An 11,239-nucleotide genomic window follows, 5' to 3' on the forward strand; every position below is an offset into this window, starting at 1 on the left:
ACACTCGTATATGAGACGGGTTGTCGCGGCAACCTTCTGGGTTCTCCTGGTGGCACGTCAGATGTTAAACGGGCCTCAACGCAAGCAAAAGTGAAGTGAAAAGAATAATAACCAGTTCCACATTTTTTGAAACCTTTCTCTTATGCAATAAATTATGTCAGCGTATCGTTAACTTGTTGCGCAAACGTTTCGATTTACTCACCAAATTTGTCAAAATCCAGGATTATTCAGTCCGTTGTGGCCAGCACAAATGTTTCATGTGAGTGGATTGAGAATTTCTGTGATGAAACGTCAAAAATTAAGAATCGGTTCTTTGCTGCAGCTCAAACAATTAGTCAAAGAAAATAAATCGGTGAACAGAACACTTTGAGACAACCTTTAATTTATCGTTTTAGTAACTAAACAAAAGTGAAACCACTCTCTCCACCGTATGGGTTTGTGGCTTCCTGTCAGTCTAAACTGGATCACCCAAAAAACGCTAATGGAGTGGCAAGTCAGTCTACACCATTTAACTAAACGTTATCCCTTTAGTAGAACATTGTGAAACATTCATCTCATATTCACATTTCAATCCCTCATAAGAAAAGATAAAGATGTTTCTTTGGTTTTAAAAAGTTTTTTTAAACATTATAATTCAACTTTTATTTCTGAACACACCAGTCCATGTAAACGGCAACAAAGACAGATACAACAAAATTAAATGAAGACATTTATTCCAAGAACAATAACTAGTATCACGCCACATGCTGATATGGCTGTTATGATTGCCTCTTTTGAATCATTCAATATGTAAATATAATTCCTTCATACGGCATGAAAGGTGGGAATATACGAGTCCTTAACATAGGACTTGATGATGACGACAACCATCTCGGGAGCTTGAACAAGATCGTAAAAGCACCAATATAGAGCCTCCTGAAAGCATTTTGTCTTACTGTAACTGCTCCACAAATAGGCAGTAGAAGCCTCCTCAAGGAGAAGGGGAAATACAGACACAACACAGAATGACCAGCTGTGTGAGATTGTGGATCATCTTTGACTTGAGCTTGAAGCTGGAGAGAGTTGCACAGCTGTGGAAGGTGTCCTGCATGGTACCAAAGACCCCCCACGGCCCGGGGCCCTCAAGGACCTCCACAGCGTCGGACCAGTGGCTCTAACATCACCCCTGATGAAGCCCCTGCAGAGGCTGGTCCTTAAACCACCTCCGCCTCCCGGTGAGCTCATCTCCAGTGGCACAACTCCATGGCTGACAGGAAGAGGGATATTTGAGAAGGCGAGTGGTTTGCTGGGAGTGTCCTCAGGATGAGGTGGTGGGAGACAGGGCGTCATCCCTTGATGTTGTTTTGTAATGTCTCTGTGGACACTTGTGGCTTTTCATCGCCTATCTTAGTGCACGAGTTATTATAGAATGGGTTTAGCGAGAAAACACTAAACATATATGAAATAGAAGGGTAGAGACTGGAGGGTTATCTCAAATGTTATTGTACATGGATTCCATACTGGGACATTATACAATCTCAGTCTTCGGCCTCGTCTTCTGTGCCCGCCCAGGAAATGTTTGCACGTCTGTGTGACTGAGTGTGTAAGGCAGTGTGTGTGTGCAGCACGGCGTCCACACGGAGAAGGCTTGAGACACACTGCAGCGCGGCCAAAAGTACCTGCGATTTACAGAAGATGGACTCGAGGCCTGAGCCTGACATTAAAAACTTTGGTGGCACATCAGCTTCCCTACAACAAGGCTTGCTTAGCGTACCGTCCTCTTGTTGACATTGACTCTCACCCCCAACCTGTGTGAGGATTGTGTTGTGTTCTTGATACGAATGATTTTTGATAAAACCCAACATTGTGGTTTGAGTCTGCAGGAGACGGCGTGGACTGTGGTAGTAAATCTGTCTTGGCACGCTCAACAGGGCTTTTGCCAAGAGCTGGGAAACAGCAAGGACGCCCGTATTTGTGTCATCAGATAATGAGCAACTGCTGCCATGTTGTAGGAGGGCATTGTTTAAGAGAAACTCAAATGTCCCACCTGCCGGTATAACACAGCCTGGCTCCAACACCCACTGCTTGAGGGGAGCTGCATTGGGGTCGGTATGTAAAGATGTGCTTTTGATTGACAGCAAGGTCCTCTTTGACGGCGTTGTTGCAGTGACGCCGATGGGGTCCCACGTTGACAGTAGCATGCGCATAGCATCTTTTAGAGCACAAGCAAACTGGTCAGTTTGCCCTTCCCCCAAACCACAAAGAACCAGACTACAAGGTTTGACTGTAATCTTTTCCTCGGAATCATGGAAAGCCACATGGACATACCTGTGGAACACAAGAAAACAACCTACATAACTCAAATACAGAAAATAAAATGTGTGTTATCCAATATTCGATGTATCATATTTGTTACTTTTCCTTATACACAGTGGATGAGAGGGGACATAGGACATATTTTCATACCTGTGGGCTCCCAGCAGTATTGGTCTGCAAAAGGTCAGAGTAGCAACGTGCTCTGGTTCAATCTCCCAACAGTCTCTGACAGGAGTGGCGCCACTTAGCCTTTCAAAGAGAGACAGTTCATCTTCACTGACACATTCCACAAGGGACATCTCTGCCTGCGTGGCCAAAGCCAGGACAGCAGCGGACTGTTTCACTGCAGACAGGAGCAAAGAGACACCCAAAGTCTGCAGATTCGCAAGGACACACTCCAGTGACCTTTCGGCCCAGGCGCTAAACTCCACGATATTTCTCTGCTTGCCTTGCTCTCCACGCCCGAGCTCTAGCACTTCTCCTGCACGGAGCAGTTTTGGCTGCAGGTACCCAGTGAAAACGACAGCTTTAATTGGCTGTAGGTCGGCCCTCGGGTAGGGCCCAGCAAAGTCCCTGTGAATGACTTGCCCCTCAACCAAACGTGAAAAACGAATAGGGAAGCCTGACACAGGTGTATGTAATGCATCCAAGTTGTCTCTTATAAAGTGAAGTGATGAGGAAGGTGAGTCATTTTTAAACTTCCAGTAAGTGAGCAGATCACAGGTGAGGCTGCTCATTAGGTCACTGTGTGTGGGACCCACGCAAGATTGATAAAAGGATGCCAGCAGATTTTGAACACAGGGATTGTTTGTGTGTGCTTGTGATTTTGCAGTAAAATCCTCCCAAGAGAGACAGCATCCATACGGGACCACTGCTGCGGCAATGAGATTGTCCAGTTCCTCCGATGCAAATGCAAGCATTTTGTCAGCCAAGTGCCTGGCAGAGGCTGTCTCTGCTGCTGCCTTGGAGTTATAGGTGCGAGACACATGAGGCTCCCTGCAGGCCATTGTATGAATTATCCGTAGTAATGACGCCATCAGTATTATAAATGTCTTGGACCCGTCCCCCGTTTTAGTGCTGTGTTTCAAGGCACACTCTACCACCATCCTGAAATAAAAAACACACAAATACATCATAAGATAAAAATGATCCTTGACAAAGATTATGAATGTGAAAGTGTAGTGGGCATTACCTGGCCAGTGGATGCTCTAGTCGCAGTGCAGTGAGAATGCGAGCACCACTGCGGCTCAACATCGCCTGTCCGGTGTCTTGTGTGAACAACACCTGTCCTCCTTCTGGGCCAAAACTGCGACAGACGACTGACTCCAAAACACACACAGTCTGCAGAACATGTTCTAGGTGAAGATGCTCCACCGGCAGCATCCCCACACTCTGAACGGCACACATGCTGAGGATAGGCAAGGGTTTCAAAATAAAAATATTTCAAAAATAGCAGAGGTATTCAAATATAATTGGATATTTTTCCAGTCTGCACAAAAGGATAAACAAAATTGTTTAGGAGGCACAATTCAACATTTAACTCATAGCAGATGTCAATTTTAAGTAATATATTATTCAGTATAGTGAATGTAGCCAGCATTATGTACACTACATAATATAATGCATTTGTGTATGACGTGTGTATTATGATATAGTCTGTATACAGACATAGACGCAGACACAACTTAAACCAGCAGCCTGTGTGTCTTTGATAACCGGTGTATTACCTGTAACCAGCTTTGTAACTTTAACCACACATAGACAGCCCCGTTATATTCTAGGCTGAACTTCCTTACTTGCAATAATGTGCATCAATATATCTCTACGACAGTAACTCTGCACTACTTGCTAAATAGCCAACATTTGTTACTGTTCGTTTTGAAGACGTCTCGAATCATCGATATTAGTGTAAATAACCTCGCGTTAAGCAAACGTTACGTAGAGACTGTTAGCATTTTAGCATCTGCTAAGTTATCTTAACTTAACGAATACGGCGAACTAACTTAGTGAGCGACAGCGGCAAAGGTTCTATAATCATACAAAATAAAAAAGAACTTAAAATCACAAATTTCTATTGGCTGGACAATAAAAAACGACCCGCTTTTCCTCCAGATGCTTTATTCTGAGAGAACTCACCTCCGCAGGAACGCTTTCGCTGTCTCCTAGAGACGAGACTTCTTCTGTGTTTGTGTTCGTCATCGTTATGTAGAACAGAAATGACTATTGCCACCTAGCGGGAGGAGATATGAGCTGTTTTCCATCCTCACAACCAAGATCATCCATGAAAAATTATTTAAAGATGTATTTATTCTTTGTTTATATAAAGTGTAGATTTTACACTTTTTGTGTGCAAGAAGAAACATTTCCTTTAAATAATAGTCAAAGTCATAGTATGACTATTACGATGTTTCTACATGCTTACTGCAAATGGGAGTGTTATGAGACTTAATGTTCCAGCTTGGACGATTACATGAACAGATTATCTGATAATAACATATTTCTTTTCATTATTTGATATCTTAGTTTTACAGGGCTTTACACAGCTAATAGTGGGGCACGGTCATGGTTTGTGGCATAATTGGAAAGAATGAAGCCATTGTTAATGTTATTAGTAACACCTGTGCTTTTCGTACCATGTCAAGTCAAAGTATTTTTTAGAAGGTTCACTATTTACACCCTTGCAAAAAACATGTGCAAAAGGGGTTTTCCTTAAAAAGAAAAATATAGATTTAGTAAATTAGGAGCCTTTTTTTTGTAGATATAGTCGAGTTAAAACCACAGCCTCTTGTATTTAATAATATTTGCCCCTGTTTTACGTTTTGTGTTTGTATATGAGGACGGTTTTGCCATACTGGACTTTCTTGATGTAATGATGTTTACATGCTCTCAGGGCTTCCTTGTAAAATAAATACTTCTAGGACCTCCTAAAAAACAACTAAAGCTTAATTTTCTTAAAACATAAATGTGCTGAGCCCAATGTTCTAAATCCAAAGCCAGATTTGAACATAAGCTGGAGTTAGCTGGCCTCCACACTGTGTCACGAAAAGAAAAATAAACAGTGCACCTTAAGGAGTGATAATCAAAAATGTTTGTGTTAGCAAAAATAATACATGGTGATTTTTCAAAAGTCACAGGCAGAGGTTATGTTGAGCTCCCATCCCCCCTAATTCTCTTTGTCTCATCCCTCCTTCTGTACAGTATCTCTGTGCATCTGTGGTACGTCAAGGTGAACGGGGCGGGGCCGGAACTTGATCTCGGTGTTGCTGCAGAAACCACATCCTTACTTTCTAAATCAGGCAACATCATCTATACATAGACATTATGAGACAGTTCTGCAGCTAGTGCCAGATGTACAGATGCACACATACAGAGAGCTGTCCACTCTGAATGTAAATGTCCTCTAATGCTGAACTCTCACTATGCTAACGAGCTTTTAAAAAGCCATGTCACTACACTAATGAATATGCATCAGTGGTCCAGTGAGGGTGACCTGTAGGGATGGGTAAAGGGGTCACAATAGGGGAGTCACAAATAAGCACCCAAGCTCCCGTGGGACGTGATGACAGGAAAGATTACATTTACAAGGAACACATAATACACAAACACACACATACACACTCTATCGCTCTCTCTCTCTCACACACACACACACACACACACACACACACACACACACACACACACACACACAGAAACAAGACAAGATGACCAAGCTGCAATTCCACTGATCACAACTCTATCTTGTCCCGCCCTCCCTCTCTCTTGCCTCAGCTTCCATACACCTGCACTTCTTCTTGTTCCATCACCTCTCCTGCCCTCTCTGTCCTGCCCTCTTTAATCTTTCTCCTCCACTCATCTCTACTTTGAAAGAAGGAGTACCCGTGAGTTTGGACCGTGCCGCAAGGACGACTGAATACAGGTATGTCTTTGGGACATATTTTTCTTTCTCTAATCAATTAATGGAAAGTACTTTTGGTTTATTTTTCTCTACAATGCAGAGTTAAAATAAAGTGCATAAACCCACAAATGCAGATCAATAATATGAAATAATACCAAATTGTTATGGGTCATTGGTTTTTAACTCGAATTTAATTTTGTTATTTTCTTTGGATCCTATTGGAGGATTCACTTCTTCTGAAGGGGGAGAAAATGTCAATGTCAAGCTATAAACCAGGCTGTCTAAAGCTCTCAAATGTTTAAGGTAAAGAGCACCAATGGTCCACTATATTTGAAATACGTTAATGCATTTGAAACCTGAGATTATTTGTAGAAATAGTTTAAATTGCATGAACAACTGAAGTCAGGGGAACAGATGGTGCGGAGGAGTCATCCTTTTTTTGGTGCAGATGATTTAAACACATTTTTGTTTCATACTTGCACATACTGTATAAAATATAGAACCTCTGAATCATTCATGATTGTTTCTTTTTTAATAACATTTCCACAAAAGACAGTAGGTTTCACAGGTACGACCAAGAATTAGAAATAATGCTTAAAATTGGTCATTTCTGTTTTACCCTGTTAGCTAATCAGGCAAACAGCAGCCATAGACTCAGATCCGTATCCGATCACAGTGCTGACACAACCTCAGATGCTCAATACCTGGGATGTCTGCAGAATGGAAAAATAATATATCAAAACGTTTTTGCACTCGGGGGTCGAGCCTTGTCTGTGAGACTTCTCTGTCGTACCGAGCATGACCTTGGCCCATGATTCTCACCCCTAGCAGCTCACTGTGGAACAGCTGCAGTCCACGCGGGACACTTCCACCTCACTTGTCAGCAGGTTTGGTTCAGACAGCTGCTTGCATATTCTGTGATCAAGTGCCAGGGCAGCAGAAACAGGAGAAGTCCATTGACACCAATGGTCATACAGTGTCTATAAGCAGATTATTGCTACAAATACTGATCAAAAGCATTTATGGAAACTTTGCTCTGGTGTGTGGTGTGTGTGTGTGTGTGTGTGTGTGTGTGTGTGTGTGTGTGTGTGTGTGTGTGTGTGTGTGTGTGTGTGTGTGTGTGTGTGTATGCAGTATGTTTGGAAGGATCTTCAAATTTCACACATATTAGATTTGGGTTGTTTGCCTATTTTGACTTGTTGAATCATAAAGTTCCACATATTGCTTTTAAAAGTTGAGACAATAATTTTCTGTGTCTACATTTCTCCACCAGTTTATTTACGGATCTGTGGTCCCTCCTCAAATAATGACTGGGAACCGTCGAGCTGCCGCGGGTCCAGCGGGCACCCCATCTATCCCAACACACCTGCCAAATACAACAACCTCTCCAGGCCAAAAACAATCTGATGGTCACAGTCACAACAAGTTCATGAATGAACTGCACAGCATCCGTAGTGAGTTGGACATCTATGTCACTCTCAACAACCTTTAGGCAGGTCAGGTGTAACATAAATGTATGCAATCATGCGGTAAAATATTGCATTTCACAAAATATTTGTGTCAAATATCCATCACCAAAGCCAAATATAGTTCTGGAGATTTTTTCCTAATACGTGTTATTGTGTTGTTGTTTAAAGAATATAAATAAATATCTGTTTTTATTGTGTGGAAGTTATTTCTTTTCATAATGTGGGATGTGCCAGAGTTTTGCAAGCGTACTGGTGGTAATGCTATGTGCATTTATAACAGAGAAGCAAAACTATTTTTGTATGTGAATACGTCAGTATACATATACAGTACATCACAGTCATGTGTATATAGCTTCAGTAGTGCGTTAGAACAAGGAGAATACATAGGAAGTGTACAAATGATAAGACCTTACAATGTATTGTAATCCAGTATTACACCAAGGACCAAAAGTGAATTACAAAGTACAAGATTGTGGGATTGCCTTGTCTCGCATTCCCCAGTGTGTCTGTTTATCTTTGACTCTCGGTGTGTTAGATTACACTTTTTGTGCTTTCAGACTGTGAGAAAAGTAACTTTATCTGGAAGTGAAATTTAAGAGCAACGTTTCCAACAGCGCATTGAAGTGGCTGACTAAAACAATATGTAAATCAAGTATGAGTATCCTCATCATAAGCATGCATGTGTGTGTTCTATGTGGATTTGCAGGGCCATCATGGGCTGTCGCCGCCCTTTGCATCGTGAGTTTGTGCGTGGCGCTGTCCTTCACTGTGTGTGTGGGGAAAAAGTGCTTGAAAAAGAAGGACAAAGAAAGGGACAAGCAAAAGGGAAAGGACAAGACCAGCGGAGGGTCTGACACTGAAATGGATGGAGGTTACAGCGAGGTGAGCTACATGCAATGCACACACACACACACACACACACACACACACACAGTCTCCCCTTGTAGATGTCTTCTCCTTGCAATGTATCACCGCCCTAACATCCAAGTTCCCCAGGACTATTCAGTCTGTCAGGGTGTGTTTGGACTAATGGATGTTTTGCACAATGCTCATATTGTAGTAAAGGTGGATGTTGGAGGGGTTGCACTTCAAGGGTGGTCACATGTAAGCACATCGATGGTGTACAAATTGCCCTTTCCCGTAAATGAAATTCAGTAATAACTTTATCTTTTTTTAATTGTCCCCGAGCTGTGTATTGTTATAATAGAGCAAAAATAGCTACTCCACAAGATGTAAGATCAAAGATCTTAATTTATTATTTGTGAAGTTACGTTTTATTCCCTTCATGATATTTGGGCGCCTCTCTATATGCTTGCAGCCGCTGAAAGATGAAGGTAACGAAAAAACAGAGCTGTCAGATATTGAGCCCAAGGATGAGGGGAAGTTGGGTCGACTACATTTCACATTAGACTACAACTTCACAGATAATACGGTGAGATGCTGCTTTTCACCATGACGTGTTTTACCCACAATCTGCCAACCTTCTAATACTTCTCATGTGTGTCGGTAAACCTGACATTATCTCTCGTCATTCATTTATTTTGCAATCCCATTTTAGCTGATAGTTGGCATCTTGCAAGGTGCTGAACTCCCAGCAATGGATGTGGGCGGGAGTTCGGACCCCTATGTTAAACTCTACCTGCTCCCGGACAAAAAGAAAAAGTTTGAAACCAAAGTCCACAGGAAGACTCTTGAACCAGACTTCAATGAGACTTTCACGTTTAAGGTAAATTGGTAAAGAAAGAGTAAAGTACTTATCCTGACTGCACGTAGTGTATCACGCTTTTCAAGTTGTTGTCTTTGGCGTGTGTTCCGTAGGTACCATACACTGAGCTGGGTGGGAAGACACTGGTGATGACTGTGTACGACTTTGATCGCTTCTCTAAACACGACGCCATTGGCGCTGTGAAGATACCGATGAGCGGTGTGGACTTCAGCCAGTCTCTGCAGGAGTGGAGGGATCTGCAGAAGGCAGAAAAAGAAGAGGTGGGAGCACACAGTGAGAGAGGAGGGAAAAAAGGGATGCACAAAAATATTCAATTATGGATTTCTTTGTATTTAGAGGTGTCTCTTTGGCTTGAATACAGTCACATATTTTCTCCTTTTGGTATTTACACTTTGTTAAGTTTCTCGGGCAATTCCCCAACATACTCTTTTTCTCCGTATTAGAGTGAGCGCCTTGGAGACATATGTTTGTCCTTGAGGTATGTGCCTTCTGCAGGGAAGCTGACGGTGGTGATTTTGGAGGCCAAAAACCTGAAGAAAATGGATGTTGGTGGATTATCTGGTGAGTCAAGCAGTAACAAAGTATTTTACTGTATAGACAATTTCAGTTCCACAGTAAAGTAACACTTAACAGTTTAAAACTTCTTAAGTAGTAGGAAATATGCTTAATATTTCGCAGTTATTTTTTCACCTTAAATAGCCAAGATTTGTTAACTCTGGTTAAGTAATAAGGTTTTTGAACTGCTTTTCAGTGGTGCTCCCATAAGTAGTTTCTAATTTATGGAAATGTGCAGGAGCTACTACAATAAATGTTGTGTTTCACTGCTACTGAGTAGCTCAGTGCCACGACGTGAATCTGATGCAAAACCTCATCGTTCTCTCTGTCAGACCCTTATGTGAAGCTCCACTTAATGCAGAACGGGAAAAGACTCAAGAAAAAGAAAACAACAACAAAGAAGAACACTTTAAACCCTTACTACAACGAGTCTTTCAGCTTTGAAGTGGCATGTGAACAAATAGAGGTACATTTACACACACACACACACATACAAAAATGTTATTCATCAGACATTTTATTCATTTTCTTTATGTGCGTGTATATTTCTTTACAGAAGGTGCAGGTTGCAGTGACTGTGTTGGACTATGATAAGATTGGGAAGAATGACGCCATCGGGAAAGTGCTGCTGGGCCTTAACGGTACTGGGACTGAGCAACGGCATTGGGAAGACATGCTGGCAAACCCGCGTAGGCCAATAGCTCAATGGCATAGCCTCAAACCAGAAGATGAAATAAAAGCCCTGCTTTCCAACAAGAAATGAAGCCATGACGGCCTGGTGTGGTCGGCCCACGACATTGCAGCATTTACCTCCGCTTCTTCCAAAAATTGTTCCTGACCTTCCCCTAATTCCCGTTTAACACTTTAAGCTTCTTGACCACTATATCCTGTTTTACCCTTGACACTATGCAAGTAACTCTTATGGACTGGAAACCTTCTTCCTTGAGTAACTTCCCTCCTCCTGCTTACACCTAAACTGCTAAACAAAGATGAATCACTATGTAAAGTGCTATTAAACCAAGAGATCTTTTTGAATTTAAGCGTCATTCTTCTTTTCTGTGCTGATATATGCTACAGCTGAAACATAATTATACACATTTTGCTGGTTAAATAATGGTTTAGTTATCAATTTTAATGTCTTATACATTTCCATTTTTCCTCCCAAATCAATGTCTTACAATAAAATGCATTATCACTCATAGGAGTTAAGTTTCTTTGCAGTATCACAGTCAAACGTGCAGAACAGATGAAGCATCACGACCTCTCACGGTAGGTGTGTTCATACTTCACAACAGA

The 11,239-nt window shown here is 41.9% G+C and overlaps 2 protein-coding genes across 2 annotated transcripts; one reads left to right on the forward strand and one right to left on the reverse strand.

Moving 5' to 3' along the window:
- Positions 1 to 447: 447 nt before the first annotated feature.
- On the reverse strand, positions 448 to 4,496 carry bbs10 (Bardet-Biedl syndrome 10). Its single transcript, XM_037450364.2, has 4 exons — positions 4,432 to 4,496; positions 3,488 to 3,703; positions 2,446 to 3,402; positions 448 to 2,307 (listed from the first exon to the last, which is right to left on the reverse strand). Exons 2-4 carry the CDS (start codon positions 3,700 to 3,702, stop codon positions 1,518 to 1,520), a joined length of 1,962 nt encoding a protein of 653 aa, XP_037306261.2. The 5' UTR covers position 3,703; positions 4,432 to 4,496; the 3' UTR covers positions 448 to 1,517.
- A 1,440-nt stretch (positions 4,497 to 5,936) lies between these two features.
- On the forward strand, positions 5,937 to 10,964 carry syt1b (synaptotagmin Ib). The gene is made up of 9 exons (XM_037450368.2): positions 5,937 to 6,214; positions 7,467 to 7,647; positions 8,369 to 8,544; positions 8,981 to 9,094; positions 9,221 to 9,388; positions 9,481 to 9,648; positions 9,832 to 9,949; positions 10,276 to 10,409; positions 10,500 to 10,964. The coding sequence occupies exons 2-9, from the start codon at positions 7,500 to 7,502 to the stop codon at positions 10,704 to 10,706; spliced, it is 1,233 nt and encodes a 410-aa protein (XP_037306265.2). The 5' UTR covers positions 5,937 to 6,214; positions 7,467 to 7,499; the 3' UTR covers positions 10,707 to 10,964.
- The last annotated feature ends 275 nt before the right edge of the window (positions 10,965 to 11,239 follow it).

This window comes from Pungitius pungitius, chromosome 6 (assembly GCF_949316345.1).
Source record: "Pungitius pungitius chromosome 6, fPunPun2.1, whole genome shotgun sequence".
NCBI classification, from domain to species: Eukaryota; Metazoa; Chordata; class Actinopteri; order Perciformes; family Gasterosteidae; genus Pungitius; species Pungitius pungitius.